The following is a 19,404-nucleotide window of genomic DNA, read 5'->3' on the forward strand; positions in this document are numbered from 1 at the left end:
GACTATCTATATTACATGAAATATATTTGATTCTGATTCTGCCGCTATGTTGATATGGATGACTCTTCTGGATAAATCCCCGACATTCTGCTTTTGAGATTGTGGTTCTAGATCTACTTTTAATCAAACTTGGTTCTCAAGACCGTCCATTGTCAGTGACATCAAAATCACTAGTATTAAATCGTTGAAATCAAAATTGATAATTGGGACCTAGTTGGCAAACTAGCCCCTGGCCAGCGAAAACTTGTTTTTTACGTTTGTCCATGGTAAATACGTTTTCAAACTGTAAACGCTTCTTTCTCAAAATAATGGTGACGTATATTATATCACGAAAAAGTGTCTCGGTTTAACTTGAAAGATATAAGGTACTGTTAGTAATAGGTCGTCTGAGATTGAAAAAGAACATACCCATTACAATTCCTTCCTCATTAAGCAAAGTATTGACTTCAATAATACCTAAAATGGCCGATTGTTTACGTAGGGAATGCCATAGGCTAGTAATTACTGAATTCATGCGAAACCGAATGAGTAATTCCTCTCTTTCATTTCTAGCCCTCGGCCTATGTTCACCATTTCTATTGTCTTACTTTTATGATGTATATTTTCTTTAGTCTTTAAAAAAAATTATCTTCCCCTAATATAATAATAATAATTTAAATTTTCGCCATATTCAGTACATTTGGTTTAGTTTAATTCAAAGTTGTTTGCGTTTTGTCACTATATGTTTTTTCCATGTCAAACGTCGATCAAAATGCATTCCTAGATATTTAACGTTTGTCTGCTTGCGGAAGTTCATGATTATTCAATTTTACTGAGGTGCATGTTCTTCTACAAAGGGTAAATGTCACATAGATAGATTTTGTCTCATTTGCCTTGATACGCCAGGGTTTCAACCACAATTCGTCTTCGTTAAGTTGAAGCTGGAGGTTTCTTGTAGCTGATATTGGATCCTCGTGTGATGATAAAACCACTGTATCGTCAGTATATGTTGCAACAGTAGTGTTTCTTGAGGTCGGTAGGTTAGCTGTATACAATAGATATAACAATGGGCCAAGTACACTGTCCTGCGGAACACCCCAATAAATTAGGTGTAGGATGTTTGACAACAAAATGTCTATCTGTGAGGTATGATTTCATCAGTTGTTCAAAATAATGGATATTTTTTTAAAGTACTGATAATTTGACATTTATTTACCAGCTGATATGCTTCTTAAGTCACTGACTGACATGAGCGTGGAAAAAACTGATGTTTAGTGTAATTGTGCGGTGCAAAATTTTATGTGTATCTTACAATCAATAGAAACAGTACCATCATCAAAGGAATACCTAAGATGTTAACACATATGATGGTTTCTGTCCACAGAAACCTACATATAACCACGGGAACCCCAAAACCGACCTCCCTTAGAACTATTTAGAAGCCGTAGAACCACAAATCATCACCCTATTACTTAAAACCCGTCCGTTACCGTTATATTGCGATTGATACCTGGACCATCGGTATCGCCACAGTCACCAAGCAAACCCGTCCTGTCACCGCCACCTTAATCCATCATTTTTTTGGCATTTCACCCCCCATTTTTCGAAATCATCAACGATCTGGACTAAATTATCCGTGTTTGTACCGCCTTGAGTCAACGCAATACACACTGGCTCGGAACAATGAGATGGGCGAGACCAATCCAAGCGGTGACAAGCCCATGGACATTACCGTTGGCAGATCGATGAGCGTGCACGCGATGCGAGCCCTGTTCGAGCTGAGGGAGAACAGTCAGCTCTGCGACGCCACCCTGGTACTGGACGACGGGTCCGAGGTGCCCGTGCACAGGGCCATTCTGTGTTCTTGCAGCGCGTACTTCAGGTAAACAGTATAATTATTAGGAGATTTTCTTCTTCAACCGATGAATGTCCTCATCCCTCTAGTCCCCTCAATATAAGAAGTTCTTTAAGACTTGTTTCATTGCACATTTTCCCTTATGGCCTACAGAAATAGATATAGAATGCAATTTCCTATGTATAAAGTCGTAGCCGTAGGTTTTGTTTGTCTAAACCACCTGAGGGCGCACTAATCTGGCTTATTTACTACTAAAAGGGTGAAATTGAATAATAACATGTTAATAAAATATTTTTTTGAGTTTATATATATTTCTAGATTCTCCAAGTTCTAGATTGTATTTTTTTACATTGTTATCTCAGTCTCTGCTGAAATAATGTTTGTACATGTCACTGCTGTATTTTTATTATATGCACCTCACTACACAACACTATACAAGATCAGATGGTTTGATTCTTTTGAGTCTGTGTCCTGTTCTGGTGGTATCCAAAAGTTACAATACTTCAATATTCTCATGAGAATGGAGTCTTTCGTCATGTCCCCTTGCAATTCTCTTGATTTCTTGACTGACTGTTGGTATCTGAAGGTCTCGATGTAGGTAATCAGTCCTGTAGTATTTGGGCACCCACAATACCTCTCAGGACTTTGTTCTGAAAAATTTGTATTTTATTTATGTTACTCTTTGCAGATCATCCTCCGTATGTCCATATAGGTTTCAGTAATTGCTTATATAATGTCAATGTATTATGTGGTGATAATTATTATTTTCTTACAAATAGCCAGTACATTTTCCTATCAATTCCAGTTCTCTTGTTTTCTTCTTTATATATTTCTTCCAGCGAAGTTTTCCATCAAGATTGATTCCGAGATATTTAGCGTTGTTGCTATATGGAATAATAATATTATTTAATGTTATTGGTGCTTGTACGGTCTGATTGTAGGAGAATTGCACATGCACAGATTTAGTTTCGTTAAATTTTATTTTCCAAGATTGCGTCTAATTATTTATATTGTCACCTTCCTGTTGTAATTTTCGTGAAGCTGCGTCACTATTGTCTTCGACAGCTATAATATTCTCCATTTGTGGTATATCATAAGTGTAGAGTAGATAAAGCATTGGCCCCAGTACACTTCCTTGTGGTATACCTGCTTTAGCCTATTTTGTTGTAGAGTAAGATGAATTTATAATAACGCAATGAAAGACAACTAAAAACAAATATGTGTACATAGAAATTAAGAAATATTGTAAAATTATCATTACCAATCACATTAATTTTACAATAATAATAACCTTCGAATGTTTGTTAATCACTTAACTGTTGTCTGAAGGGCTCTATTTACCACCACCTTACACGCCAAAGAAAAGAATCGAGTCCACCTGCCTGGAATAACATCCGACATGCTCCAAGCCCTGCTGGTGTACGTGTATTTGAGGAAGCTGGACCTCAACAACGAAAACGTCTATTCCGTCCTCATAGCAGCCGATTACCTCAGCATCCTGGGCGCCTTGGACCTCTGCTGCCAATATCTCGAACTGATACTAAGTCCCACCAATTGCATCGGCATCCTGGCGTTCGCCAGAAACCACTTCTGCCAAGACCTTGCCGAGAATTGCTGGAAGTACATAGTGAGGAACTTCCCCCTGATTGCGACGCAAAGTAGGGAGATCCTCGACCTGTCCCTGAAGGAACTGCAGGAGATCATCAACTCGGACGATCTGAACGTGAAAAGCGAGGAAGTCGTCTGGGAGACTATCTTAAAGTAAGGGTGGGGCTCTGAGTGTTGGGCGCTGATATTTCTTCTGGTGTTTGTAGGTGGATAGATCATTCGACCGAAGACAGGAAAGGTCACATCGTCGAGCTGATGAAGTGCATACGCCTGGGGCTTCTGGACACGCAGTTCTTCCTGGAACGGGTCAAAGATCATCCATACGTGTCTAGCTGTGAAGCTAGTCGACCTATGATTATAGAAACCTTGAAATTCCTGTATGACCTTGAGATGATAACCCATAGGTAAGTCATTATGTACATTTAAGCGATATAGTACTGACTCATTACAAGATATCCAGAAGTATACACGTAATTATTATGAAATTTGGTACAGTTACTCTTTTCTCGACGTAACTGCATACTAAGAATTAAATTTGAGCAAATCCAACACATGTATAAATTATTACATTTTGACAGAAGAATTTTTGTGTCAGTCACTGTATCTAAAGAATAAAGCAATGGTATATACAAGATCATTCTTCCATCTGAATAACTTATACACGGATTGTAGCATTGACTTTTTTGCCTTCAATTAGCCCAAAAGGTTTCAATAAATGAACAATTCCTGGGGCTTTTGTTTTGATCCAGGATCATTATTGTAGGCCCAAGTCTTATCCATTACGGCGAAAGGATGCATAAAATAAAAAAAATAGTTTCTATGATGATACCAATGGCACCAGTGTTGGGTTTGATTTGAACGAATGACTACAGCGAGCCCATTCATTCTTTCAGTCAAAATGTTAGCGCGAATGGATCCCAATTTTTATTAATTTGGTGTCCCAGGGATGGAGAAGTCATCACGCCGGAGATAGCGCGCCCTAGAGTGCCGCACGAGATCCTCTTCGCCATAGGGGGTTGGAGCGGAGGCTCCCCAACCAACTTCATCGAGACCTACGACACCAGGGCCGACAGATGGGTGAAGGTAGAGGAGGTGGATCCCACCGGACCTAGAGCTTACCACGGCACAGCCGTGGTTGGTTTCAATATATATGTTATAGGAGGGTTTGATGGTAATTTAATTAATTTTTTTAGAAAGAGTTTTTTAGAAACATTTCTTAGTATAAGTTTACCAGTTTCATAACTTTATACGATCAACAATTGGGATTGGAGTGTTCTTAAGAGAGCATTATTGTTAGTAAAATAAGTTCACTAAGGAGTATTAACATCATTGAATAATTCTGACCATCAGTTTTTTAATCTAACAGTTTAATTTTTCTTGCAAATACCATAAATAACAAAAATGTAATGCCTAATGACGGACTATATTTGGAAAAGGGTTCAATACGATCTAATATTAATTCCAACACAACATTATCTTATTTTCCTCTCATTTTAGGTATGGAATACTTCAACTCCTGTCGCTGCTTCAACGCCGTGAACAAAACTTGGAAAGAGATTGCTCCCATGCACGCCAAGAGATGCTACGTCAGTACCGCCGTGTTGGACGATCAGATTTACGCCATGGGGGGATACGACGGTCACCATCGACAGAATACCGCCGAGAAGTACGACCACAAGACCAACCAATGGACCTTGATAGCCCCTATGAACATGCAGAGATCTGATGCCAGCGCGTGCACGTTAAACGGTATACAGACAAGAAAATTGAGTATCTATGACGTGTTTCCGTACTGAGAGGTTAACAATTCTTCTTCCTGCTTATGATGGCCACTGTTTAATAGTTTAAGTTGTTTAATAAGTTCCTAGATCACAACAGAGTACCCACAAAAAAATTATTCTCATAAAAGATGATGAAGACATAAATATAACTATAAGAAACTGAGTCTCTAGGACGTTATTTTTTTCATACTCTAGTGGTTCACAATTCTTTTCTCATAATTCAATCGTTTATGATGACCACTTTCTCTTTTGTAATAACTTATTAATATTTTAAGTTATTTTATAAGTTTCTAGGCCACAACAAAGTACTTGAAGAAGAATCATTCTCATAAAAGTTCTCTATAACCATAAGAAACTCAGTCTCTAGGAAGTTATTGTTTTCATACTCCAGCGGTTCACAATACTTTTCTCATAATTCAATTGTTTGTGATGGCCACTTTCTCTTTTGTAATATCTTATTAATAGTTTAAGTTGTTTTATAAGCTTCTAGACCATAACAGGGTACTCGAGGAAAATTTTTTCTCATAAAAGATGATGAGGACATAACAAAGCTTCACAATTCTTCTTTCATAATTCAATTATTTATGATGACTACTTTCTCTTCCGTATTACTGTTTACTAGTTAAAGGTGTTTTATAAGTTCCATAACAGAGTACTCAAAGAAGATAGATATGATAAAAAGATAGATATAAAAAGAGATATACTTTCAAGAGTCTGATATATTTTGAAATCAATGACTTTATCGTCAGAATCATGAAAATATCGATACTTTTCCGATATATATAGATCTTTTTTACAGCAGCTAGTTTTTCTCTTGTAATTGAAATGATATCAAAATTGTATTTATTCAAGTGTCAAGGACTTTTCAATTTTTTTTGTCAAAGTAATAAAATAAACAAAATATGGATATTTTTTAGACCAATGATCTTTCTCTGGCAGAATATTTGCATCATTTGAACTGCCGTCAGCAGATTTCTTGTAGATATATCGGTATTTAAAAAAAATCGGTATATCGAAATTATATGTCAATATTTTTTACATAATTAAAATTTAGAATATCGAAAAGGATTCAAAAAACGATATAGTATCAAGACCAAGGACTAATTTGTATCCTCACTAGAGTAATGAATCTATAATATATTAATATTTTTAAAACATCAGTATTTTTCATTGTAATCCACAGTTTTGCTCATTTATACTGACTTAATGCTGGTTACTTGTACAGGATGAATTTAAACTCAAGCATATTTTTAATCAATAATTTTAATTGAATATATTTTTCATTCTGTATTTAACAGAAATCGTCGAAAAAACAGTCAATTTGAAAGAACAAGAACACATAAGCCTCTACAAATACAAATATTAATTATTGAAGATTTAGCCCGTAATTTCAATGTTATTTTCCTACCCTTGTTCCGTTTTTCTTGTTTTCGGGGGGAATATTAACCTATATTTCCTGTCTAGGGAAAATTTACATCACTGGAGGCTTCAACGGGCAAGAATGCATGCATTCCGCTGAGGTATACGACCCCGAGATAAACCAGTGGTCCCTGATTGGTCCGATGAGATCACGTCGATCTGGCGTTTCCTGTATATCCTACCACGACCAGGTGTTTGTGATCGGTGGATTTAATGGAATATCGAGGTTTGTGAGCTACTTAATTGATGATCTCGTTTTGATTTGGCCTAAATGTGGTATTCTAGTCTAGAACATTGAATAAAAACCTTCAAAAATATATCCTTAAGAAGACTATTCAAAATTTAAATTATTTTCGGAGATTTAGTGACGAGGTACCTAAAAAGGAAACTTTAAACTAAATATTTCAAGTTCTACGGAATCTATTTACGTGTAATTTGATGTGAGCCCTTCTTATATATTCTTATATCGTATGAAATTTTTCTTCCTCAATTTACGGCTGCTGAAAAAAGCAAGACGTTATTTTTGCCACTTTTTTGTCATTTACGATTATTTTCAATAGTAAAACTCAAAATATTGTTATAATTATGCTTTGTTATGATAGAATAATGTGTATAGAAAGCTCGCACTGAATTTCATGTGAATCGGGTCAGTAGAGCTTGAGATATCAGGGTTGCCAATGCCAATTTATTAAATTCACTGATAATTCAAGTATAATTCCCGAGATTGGAGGGAAAAAATTGTTGATTTTTAACAAATTCCACTCTACCAATTCAAGTCTCACCCGTATACACAATATTTATTTTTTATCTTGTCATAATATGTAATAAAATGTAATGTTATGAATTATAACGTTACACTTTTTTTCCATATATCTCTTGCAAATATTTTTATTGATGGGTTACACTTAGCACTGCCATAGAATTTCTTATTCCCCTTCTTTGTTGTCATTAAAGACACTACAGTGACTCTATTTAGTCGAATGCGGTTCACTATTTTTCAGTTTTTAAGGACACTAAATTTTGAAAATGGAAGTTTCAGCAGTAAGGACATCCCATTTTTTGTTTGGCAACAAGAATTCTACCGCAACGCTTTAACGTTGTTGAACGCTAGTTCAAGCCCATGTTGATCAAAATCCAGCATTGGATCAGCTCGTCAATCGTCATCTAATTTTTGTGCTGTCACATTTTTATGAAACATTGAATTCCCTTCAGCACTGATTACTTTGTAGCTGTTGAGCTTCTGATGGATATACAGTGGATATAAGAGAAAATAAAAAATTACTGAAACCAAATAAGACAACAATCAATAATGAGATGTCAACATTTTCCAGCATAATGTTAATCCTCAATCAACATGAGATTCCCGGCAGATTGGGAAATTCTCCACAAGCTGGCAACGCTGGATATCATGTCGACCGTCTCAAAAAAAAATAGTTTCAAGAAAAACGCATTTAAAGTTTAAAATGGCTATATATCCGAAAATAATTTAAATTTTGATATCCTTTTAAGAGTATATCCTTAATTTTTATTTCAGAATGTGCAGCGGTGAAAAATATAATCCTCAAACCAACAACTGGACAACAATCCCCGACATGTACAATCCACGGAGCAATTTTGCCATTGAGGTCATCGATGACATGATTTTTGCTATTGGTGGATTCAACGGTAATGTACTCCATTAAAAACATCAACGAAATCTAAGGGAAATCCTTAAAATATTTTAATCAAAACAAGACGTGTACTTGTGACTGATATTGTATAGTTTACAATCTTGATATTCACTAATCTTAGTTTCGAGAGGTTGATGACATGAGATGAGCGACGTGCTCATAAAACCAATTACTAAAGACGCGAAAAAAACCAAACAATAATATATTTATTCAAGATATTGAGTTTTCATTATCTGACCTAGATATATTCATTAGAGCTGATGTTTATATGTGCGAATGAGTGTCATATTTATTTTTTATGCCTGGTTTCATCAGTAGTATCAGCTAAAATAAGATTTGATAATGGTTCTGAATCAAAATAAGGTAAGGAGTGAGTTACCACTGAGTGTGGGAACTCCGAAGAAAATTTGGATCAACAAACTAGCTAAGATACTCGTAACTATCGCCAAGAATCATCAATTTGTTGAGGTGTGGATAGATATTTGGGTTGATGGTCTCTAAACTGACAAAACCATACATTTACACATTATTATTGCTATTTTTTGCTCCAACTTGATACACAAACAGTCACAGAAAAATCTTCTTTGAATCTTCCTCATTTAGGGTCTTATTGCATTAGAGTAACTCAATAATATTAAAAAGAAAGCGGTTTCTTTATATAGAGGAATGTCAAAACCATCATATTGAACAGTTAGGTTAGATTATTTTACAGCTATTTACATTTATACTTCACCTTTTCACCAATAAATATCGCCGACCAAAATACATGCAAACGTTTAATAAAAAGCCTCTTCAAAAATCAAAAGAGTTTGTTTTCGTCTCTATTGAATAAAATACAATAGTAAATCATGATATTCTTTTCCTGAAACGAATTTTACTAATCACTACATAGTATAAAACAAAGTCGCCTTTTCTGTTCCTATATCCCTATGTGCGCTTAAATGTTTAAAACTACGCAACGGATTTTGATGCGGTTTTTTTCAATAGATAGAGTGATTCAAGAGGAAGGTTTATATGTATAATACATGCATAATATACTAAGGCAACATTGCTAATTTTAGAGGTTTCTAACGTGATGTCGTAAATTAACCTATTTTTTTAGGCTTATTTAGCAATTAGCAAAAACGCTGCCTAACCCTACGAGTTAGACCAAATTAATGTTCTACAGTATTTTACACCATAAAAAGGTCTACAAAAAAGTCCGCGATGGTATATGTTTATCTTTTAGGGATAACCCACATTAACCATTTTTATTGTTTACTTTTTACGTGAGAAAATGGCTTATTTAAGAAGCTATTTTAAGCAATACGGCATTAATCCTTATCGAATTAAGTACCTTAAATACAGTGTGCAATTAATATAGATCAATATGGTTCCTTACAGCATGTAAATTAAACAAATATTTTCGGAGATATTACAAATTTAAAATTTGCGTTTAAAAATGTGTAATGTAATAAAAATTGTATGAATTTAGATATTCCAAAGATAGCAGGAAATCTTCATAGTAAGTATAGGGGAAGAGGAATTGTTTTACTCCAAATTTAATGCGTGCAGGCCAAGGGCAGTAATGAATGAACCAAAAATACTGGATCGATTTTAATCATGTTTTCATTGAGTGACATAGGCATATATATTTTATGCCCGTGCAAAGTCGGAGCGGGCCGCTATGTTTTTATATACAACGTTCATATTTTTTCTGTAGTGTATCTAATTTAGTATCAGCATTGCACCCGTGCGAAGCCGGGGCGGGTCGCTAGTTACTAATAAAAATAACTTTCGAAAACATGATATCAACCATAAAAACCTGATAACAACGCGATATCCCAATATTTTTCTATAGATCGAGAACAGACAGACACCCATGACATGTGCGACATATCCTCGTCGCCCGTAAGCTCAAGAAGATTCGACTGAAGAATGGATATTTAATTAAATTAGATGGCGCGTTGTTACAGTCCTCAAAATGTCTCGTAAGATTCCCGTTCAAGGGTCGGTTAATCCCTTTTTCTGGTAATTCCTTGTCGACTAAAACATTAATTTCGACCCACGCCCGCACAGCCGCCACTAGAAACGCGACATCTTAATTATTAATCACCTCCGATACCCTACATGTCCACATTGACGATGTGGTACATGCTAATTTTTGCGCAACACAATTTATCTTCAGTTTTCGGGTAAGGATTTCGTTTAAATCGGACTATCATTTACGGGGATTCGAGCTGATATTGTGGGATGGTCTGGAGAGGCGATGGTGAACTGATATGACCTTCTCTGTATATAAAAATGAGTTGCTGTTTGTTAGTCTCGATAAAACTCCAGAACGGCTAGAGCGATTGGGAAGGTTTATATCGTCAGATAATATGGAATAGTTGCGACTAAAACAGGGTTATTAACAATTTTGTTTCCCCTTGCAAAGTACCTCTGCCACTGTCTTCAATAGTCTCAATAAATGTCACAAATAACCGAATTTTATTGATTTTCAAATACTTATTGGTGCTTTCGGACATACATTTTAAGGAAGAGACGGAGGAGGTTTAAGTCCAAGTTCATTGTTTTTATGTCTTTTCGCTATTATTGTCTCAGTAGGCATCGCCAAGGAAGTTACCACTTTTTAGCCACTTTGGCACATTGTATTGATCAAAACAACAACCCAACTTTGTCCTTCAGAGTATTTTGTCGAGCGAACAACCTAAGATCATGCGTTGTCATATAGCAGCAGAACTTGTCTGTTTCCTTGCCTATATATTGATCTTTTATAATAAAATTCTTCACTCACTTCTGCAGTTATTGGGATGGTTATTGCCTAATCAAGAATCTTGTTCATATTCAAAATATAACGAAAATATTTCTCTTTTAAATGTATTTTTTTAATTCCAATAAAAATGTGTAAAATTTAAGTCATGTACCTAATAACAATTCAGGGGACCATTAACTGAAGGGATTTTCTATATAATTCATGATTATAATAACGTGATGATCAAGATAACAATCACTCATATCATCTGATATAATTACTCGCTTGAAAAATAGCTCGATTTTGTTTTGTTTGAAAAGATATTCACAGATGTAAACTAGATTCACCGACAATTTATGTAGATCTCAAGCATTTCAAGCCTAACAGCATTCGACTTAGCAAGCTAATTATGCCTTTATATCTAGAACGTTCTATGGACTGTTACCTTTCAAACGCTTTCTAGTATGGCTTCATTGAACAAGTATTATCAGAGAAATGCGACTCTAAAGCCATCCAACAGGAAATACTCAATTATTTTCTCTGACCTTATGTTAAATATAACAAAGAAACTAATGGTAAAAGAAGTCCTATCACCGAAAGCAGAATTGACAGAAAAGAACAGAGCTTATAAATAAGTGATTATTGGACTTTTTTTAATTAAAAATACACTGGGCCCACAAATATTTTTATTTTTTGATACTAATGCCAATAAACTGTAATATACAAGAGCGTTTGATAAGTTCGTCAAAATTAAAATGCTAATTTATAACTAGAAAAAAAAATTTCGTACAATTTTACTCAACTTTAGTTTATACGCACTTAGTTCTAATGATGTATCTAGTCATTGTAGTACCTCTTCCAAAGAAATATAATATTTTCTCAAAAAAATCTCTTGAGTCGAGGGAATAGCCAACAATCAGAGGGAGCCAAATAAGACGAATAAGTAGGATGTTGAAACAATTGGTACTTTAGTTCACTGGCTCTTGTGGTGGTTTTTGTGCCCAATTGGTCCATGAGGTTATAATAATAATTTAAATGTATTGTTTTGCTAGTTAAGAGATAATCCTCAAGCAAAATTCTTTTTGAAAAATTTCTTAGTCTTTTTCTGAACAGGAATTCTCATCAGGCTCGAATCTACAGTACGCCCAATTTTCAGTGAGCGTTGTGTTTAAGTACTCAAATGCATTGCTCTTCCAAAAGATGAATGATGGCGTTGATTTCTCTGTTCTATTATTGACAAAAAGATGGTGATTCTAACGCAGTTGTGACTTAACAGTGTTACGAATCATTAATAGTTTTTAAAATGTGTGATATTTCAGGTGTCACGACTATATATCACGTGGAATGTTACGACGAGAAGACCAACGAATGGTACGAAGCCACTGACATGAACATCTACCGGTCGGCGTTGTCGGCTTGCGTCATCGACGGACTGCCGAACGTGCAGGATTACATCCACAAGCACCGGGACCGGTTGATGGAGGAGAAACGCCAGAAAATGATTGCTCTCGAGAATCAACGGAATATGGCAGGGATTCTTAATAACAATAATAATAACCAACAGGTACTTGAAATTACGGTAATTATGAGTAGGCGTTCTGCCAATATATCACCGGAGATTGGTCAATAAAACACAAAATGTTTGTTATTTATCGAATATCAACATTTTTCTCTATTATTTCTTCGATCTGACAAAAACAGGATAAGTTTGATGGTCAAGATTCGTCAACCACTTCTAACGTATTATTCTTCATTTTGTGAGCGACGCTATTCACAGTACTCACACTAATACTTAGCGCGGCAGCAACCCGATAAAAACATTTTCAATAAAATTGTAGGGACTTATATAAATATCCATGACTAGAAAAACTTGATACAATCTTTTTAATATTGTTTAAACACTAGAGTAGCTTCTACTATATTATTGTGTGTTTATTATCTGAACAAAATCTCTTATTACTGAACGCAGAACTTACAAAATGAAAATATAATAACCGGTCGATAAAATGCTTGCGTAAATCTGTCACTGTTCTCGTAAAATAGTAGTAAATTTTCCTTGTCTTAACAAACCTCCGATTGTTTTACCTTACCCGAGATCAAAGAAATTTTCGAACTTATTGCGTAACAAGAAATACCAACCAAAACTTTGCGAAACAACTTTGCCTGTCCTTCATATACCACCCTAAAATACCTTTAATATATTAGTATTGCTCAATTTAGTTCAATAAGTTTTATATAAATATCTCTTCATTCTCGGAAAAGCTTCGCTTTTACATATCCACCAGCTTAAACGGATTTGAAATGTTTCAAAGAACGCCAAAATCAGTATTAAATTACAACATTAACATGTGGGCTGAAAAGTCCCGGGAGTAACAAAGAAAACGCGTTTTATTTTCAGAATTGGTTTTATTCACCAACATAATCTCCATCAAAAGCCACACAATCATTCCAGCACCGCTCTAGCCTTTCAATGCCACTTTTTTAGAACGACTTATCTTTTAGTACTAACTGAAAAATCGACGAATGTCATAAAACCAGCGCCATCTATGTGTTAGGAGGTCTAGGGACTTTTTAGCCCATGTATTATTATATGTTTTTGGCTCTAGGAGAATATTGTGGCTGCTGTTAACGCTAATATGCAGCAGCTTAATATACTGCAACAACTGAACGCGAATCTGAACCCAGCCCTTCCGCCAGTACCAGCACCACCGGCACCTCCACCCGTACAGGTACCACCCCAACCGGTTCCCAATCCCCTACCAATGGACGTGGACGATGGAGAAGAGAACGGACTGGATTAAAACAGGTTCTGCAGGAATCCAACCTACATCATGTTAAACTTTGTCGGAGGACATCGCGTCCAAGTCAAAGAAGAAGAAGAGAGAACATGAATAACTATTTAACAGAAGGAAATGTCTTAAATCATCAAATAAAAGTTCGCTACATCATGATCTGACCGAGGCTCCGGGATTATTCGGACATAATATCTCGTTAAATAGTTATTTTATACGAGGAAACCATGTGATACGACGTTTTCGATAATTTGAGATATGGACTCTGAAATTTCGCAGTATTATCAATTAACAATAGATCTGTGATGCTTTCTTGTACCTCAATACTTTAGATATATATTATACGATTGACAAATACATATACTAACTTATACATCCAAAATAAATGTTGTTTTTGTGATAGAGAAATTTTTGTTGATTCCAACTGATTTAGCGATGAAAGGTTGGATATAAACAGAGATATATCTATATGAACTGCTATATTCGTTTTCTTTTGTGATACCGCAATATCATTTAAGTTATATTTTATTTTTTAACTTCGAAAATGCTGATAATATAGCACTGCTTCATCTAATATTGTGTGGTCCTTGTAGTGATGGGTGCTTAAGTGAATACTAAGTGAATTGATAGATTGATTAGATCTATTGCTGGAAAAGTGTGAACCTTTTTACCTCTCGGATAAAGATAAAATTCTTAAAATACATGTAGTTTTCAGGCGAAAGAAACGAAAATTCATGACAAATTGCTTTAGAATGTATAATTTTGGAGATATGTAATGGAGACAGAAATCCACTCATAATTTGAAGTCATTTTTCAATGTATCCATTAAAATGTAAGGATCGTATAAAATATGATATACTATCATTCGATTCAGCGTAAAATTCTCTAGAATTCCTGAAAGACCCATTAACCTGCCATTATTTGAACGGAAATAACGACAACAAAACTTAAAAGGGCAAAAATTGCAAATTTTCACGACTATATATATGGAAAAAGTGTAAAATTTTTTTACCTCTCAGATAAGGATAAAACTCTCAAAATATATGTGTTTTGCGTTGAAAGAACCGAAAATCCATGTTAAATTGCTTTATAATATATATTTTAAAAGGCATGTTTCATACATAGAATTTTTTTTGAAATACAATTTGTAATGTATAACTTAAACTTTAATACTAGAGATATAGATAAGACCAAAAAAAAAATTAAAAAACAAAAAAGAAAATGATTTTTCGATAATATTTCAGGAAAACTCGAGATGATTTCTTTGACATTATGCTTAAATTAGATGATCTAAACCTAAAATTCATTAGCTCTTAAGAAGAAATATGAAGTTTCTAATGATTAAATGTATCCATTAAAATGTAAGGATCGTATAAAATATGATATACTATCATTCGATTCAGCGTAAAATTCTCTAGAATTCCTGAAAGACCCATTAACCTGCCATTATTTGAACGGAAATAACGACAACAAAACTTAAAAGGGCAAAAAATTGCAAATTTTCACGACTATATATATGGAAAAAGTGTTAAATTTTCTTACCTCTCAGATAAAGATAAAACTCTCAAAATATATGTGTTTTGCGTTGAAAGAAACAAAAATCCATGTTAAATTGCTTTATAATATATATTTTAAAAGGTATGTTTCATATATAGAATTTTTTTGAAAATACAATTTGTGATGTATAACTTAAACTTTAATACTAGTGATATAGATAAGACCAAAAAAAAAAATTAAAAAACAAAAAAGAAAATGATTTTTCTATAATATTTCAGGAAAACTCGAGATGATTTCTTTGACATTATGCTTAAATTAAGCCTAAAATTCATTAGCTTTTAAGAAGAAATATGAAGCTTTTAATGATTAAACAACTTTTGAGGGTTATTTTATGAAACATCAACGAGATATGTTTAAACAATCGAGCTGTTATCATTATAATATCATAACAGTTTAAGCTACAATTATACTGGATAAATCCGGATATATAAAAAACTTTTTATCGCGCTTCTCACGAAATAATTACAGTTTATTTACGAGATGACGCAGAGGACCTCAGCGCATCCCTTACCGCGCGCCACGCATCTCCATGGAGGGTACAAAATTGAATGGAAACTTTTTCCGGGGGGCCATTTGTTCGTTATCAATAAAACATCAACAAGTTGGCCTGAAGCGCTCGTGCTGACACTTGGACAGCTTCAATTAGTCGGGTGAGTGTTGGGCGAATGCTTTGTTGTTGTCTGTCAAGTGTATTTTTTATAACTATTGATGTTTCACACCTTCTACCATACATTTTCTGACATATATTTATTTATTTCCAATATAACAAATATGATCCGCATAATTTCATTGCAAAACTTTAATTTCACATCAAAAACCCCTTGAGTCAGCTGCAGATACCCAAATTATATAAGACACACGTATCGAGATCGTTTTTTCTCCTCGTCCAATGATTGTTTCCCTTAAACACTTAGCTTTGCATTATATTTCGACCTTCTAATTTAATATCATGCACCAATCGTTTCCTTTGAATTTAAAAAATCCCGCAAAATTAATTCACAATCCCAATATATACCAAAATGTATTAACAATATATTTACACGTATTGTTTTTGCTTTGAAACCCAATAATGATGCCAAATTAGTCCTGGTCCGGATAATCCACGTATTTCTAATTAAAACATCTGATTATTTTGTTTATTATTAGTTATTTGTTACCGGACACAAAGCTTTCTGGTTAATATTTAACGCAATCCACGAAGTTGTGCACAGTCACAAAGATAGATTCGAAAAAGTTGTTTCACTGACAATCAACTAACTAACTAACTAACTAATTTCAAATAAAACAGAAACAATAGTGTAGCGTCAGGTTTTATCGACTGGTTCGTGGAAATTCCAACAACAATTATATATTTTAAACATAAACTATTTAAATTGGTACATTTTAGGTTTCATTAAAATTAATTAAAAATCGTATAATATGTTTATTATGTATTATGGCATATGTTTTATATTGCTAATTTAATTATAGAATTATTAGAAAACTGTTATTACTAAAATTGATATTATCATTATGTATGTATATATAATAAATGCCATAGATATAGACGATAATTCAGGAATATAACCTTAGTATACTGCTTACACAGATCAAAAATATCCATCAAATTGTTTTAACATCCAGATTTTTTGTCAGACTTAGTTCCTTTGGACTTTCAATCATCAAAATAATATTGTACATAAAATTCGCTACATATTTCTTCATTACTATGTTATATTATTTTATTTTCTATCTTTTTTTACTTATTTTTTATCTTAATTATATATCCTAGAGTATGCAGTTTTTGATAAAAGTTTATTGTTGTTATTTGTTCTTGTTTCTTGTTGTTGATATCCATTCCTTGTATCCCTCTCCATATTTTGAAGGTATTGAAAAAATGACTACTGTATCTTAGAATTATTGTGCCAACAGAATCAAAATTCTGTCTTCTATTGCTTAGTTTAGCTTCAAATGCAAGAAAAAAATCGTGATTGGGTACGTGTCAGCTAAGTATGTGTATTTCGAACACTATAATAATAACTGTATCAATGTCAACCTCTTCTAAGGCCGATAACAATAAAGCTATAACTTCTTGGCTTCCTTTGAATGCCCTATAACATTTTGATGTCAATGATTTTGATCTCATTAGTCTGTCTGGAGTTTCTTCAAAGTCTTGATTTATGTTTAACTCATTTAACTCATCGTTTGCGACTTATACGTTACAGAAATGATGTTCCAATTGTCGTTCTGTCTGCTGGTGATGCTGGCCACCATGGTCCGGTCCCAAAGCATCATTGAAGCGGGGAGCTTGGGCAATATTGACGAAAATGCTACACTGAAATGTCACAATCTTTTTTTACTTATTTTTTATCTTAATTATATATCCTAGAGTATGCAGTTTTTGATAAAAGTTTATTGTTGTTATTTGTTCTTGTTTCTTGTTGTTGATATCCATTCCTTGTATCCCTCTCCATATTTTGAAGGTATTGAAAAAATGACTACTGTATCTTAGAAGTTCAATTAAGATTTCCAATATCTATTGTGCCAACAGAATCAAAATTCTGTCTTCTATTGCTTAGTTTAACTTATTTTTTATCTTAATTATATATCCTAGAGTATGCAGTTTCTGATAAAAGTTTATTATTGTTATTTGTTCTTGTTTCTTGTTGTTGATATCCATTCCTTGTATCCCTCTCCATATTTTGAAGGTATTGAAAAAATTACTACTGTATCTTAGAATTATTGTGCCAACAGAATCAAAATTCTGTCTTCTATTGCTTAGTTTAGCTTCAAAAGCAAGAAAAAAATCGATTGGGTACATGCCAGCTAAGTATGTGTATTTCGAACACTATAATAATAACTGTATCAATGTCAACCTCTTCTAAGGCCGATAACAATAAAGCTATAACTTCTTGGCTTCCTTTGAATGCCCTATAACATTTTGATGTCAATGATTTTGATCTCATTAGTCTGTCTGGAGTTTTTTCAAAGTCTTGATTTATGTTTAACTCATTTAACTCATCGTTTGCGACTTATATGTTACAGAAATGATGTTCCAATTGTCGTTCTATCTGCTGGTGATGCTGGCCGCCATGATCCGGTGCCAAAGCATCATTGAAGCCGGGAGCTTGGGCAATATTGACGAGAATGCTACACTGAAATGTCACAAACGGGTTTACAACTACAGGGTGTCCCAGTTCGATCAGAACGGCAAGGAATGCTGGGACGTACTGAGCGTCAGTGCCTGTTGGGGACGTTGCGACTCCAACGAGGTAAAAAAACACAGCAGAAAAATGACGAGTGGTTATAGGAACGGCTCTCTTCCAGATCCCAGATTTTCGTTTCCCTTACAAAAAGTCCAACCACCCAGTATGCGTCCATTATGGACGTAACAAGGCTTTCGTCATTCTGCGAAACTGCGAAGAAGGAGCCCTGCCATCAGCCGCCAGGTATAACCATTTTCGGGCTGCAGTTTGTCGAAAAATTGACCACCTATTCTTTCTCAGGTACGAATATTACGAAGCTGCCGATTGTAAATGCCAGCTGTGTTCTTCCTTGGACACGAGCTGCGAGGGACTCAGGTACAGGTCGCAACGATCGCGACCGGACGCCGGAGGCTTCAAGAGGATCATAAGAGACCCACCGTATTACAACTGAATCTCGTGTATCCAGTAAAAAAGAAATAGAGATTTTTTATGGTGTCAAAATTGTTTTTTTCTTGGAAAAATGTTTCGTCAATAAATAATTACGTTTAACACAAGCAACTGTTTTGTTTCGAGCACATTAGTTACCCCTAGAACAACTCCTTTCCTATTATCACTGTATTTTAGCAATATTGTGTACATAAATTTTATATAAAAACAAATAAATATCAGTAATATTATAATAAATTAGTTTTTTTTAAATTCTGCATTCCAAATCTTTATATAATTGTCAATGTCATTGCTTTTTATCAAAGTCAATTATAGGTTTTCCTATTTCGGGTTCATGATTTTTTTAGCAACTTAAAAATAAATGTATTTCATTTTAT

General features: G+C 34.3%; 2 protein-coding genes across 3 annotated transcripts; both read left to right on the forward strand.

Annotated features, from left to right (window-relative positions):
* Positions 1–1,533: 1,533 nt before the first annotated feature.
* On the forward strand, positions 1,534–13,987 carry klhl10 (kelch-like protein 10). Of its 2 annotated transcripts, none has more exons than XM_076410316.1 (9): positions 1,534–1,861; positions 3,164–3,595; positions 3,649–3,846; positions 4,336–4,613; positions 4,940–5,191; positions 6,688–6,868; positions 8,177–8,307; positions 12,366–12,610; positions 13,653–13,987. In XM_076410316.1, the coding sequence occupies exons 1-9, from the start codon at positions 1,668–1,670 to the stop codon at positions 13,845–13,847; spliced, it is 2,106 nt and encodes a 701-aa protein (XP_076266431.1). In that variant the 5' UTR covers positions 1,534–1,667; the 3' UTR covers positions 13,848–13,987. The 2 variants fall into 2 exon arrangements, with proteins under 2 accessions (XP_076266431.1, XP_076266432.1); XM_076410317.1 differs by having other exon boundaries at positions 4,387–4,613.
* Positions 13,988–15,696: 1,709 nt separating this feature from the next.
* Gpb5 (Glycoprotein hormone beta 5) lies at positions 15,697–19,126 on the forward strand. The gene is made up of 4 exons (XM_076410838.1): positions 15,697–16,045; positions 18,420–18,646; positions 18,702–18,823; positions 18,881–19,126. The coding sequence occupies exons 2-4, from the start codon at positions 18,422–18,424 to the stop codon at positions 19,029–19,031; spliced, it is 498 nt and encodes a 165-aa protein (XP_076266953.1). The 5' UTR covers positions 15,697–16,045; positions 18,420–18,421; the 3' UTR covers positions 19,032–19,126.
* The last annotated feature ends 278 nt before the right edge of the window (positions 19,127–19,404 follow it).

Source organism: Rhynchophorus ferrugineus, unplaced genomic scaffold, assembly GCF_030347505.1.
Source record: "Rhynchophorus ferrugineus isolate W39M unplaced genomic scaffold, kcgeb_rfMv2 rfM7, whole genome shotgun sequence".
Classification (NCBI taxonomy): domain Eukaryota; kingdom Metazoa; phylum Arthropoda; class Insecta; order Coleoptera; family Curculionidae; genus Rhynchophorus; species Rhynchophorus ferrugineus.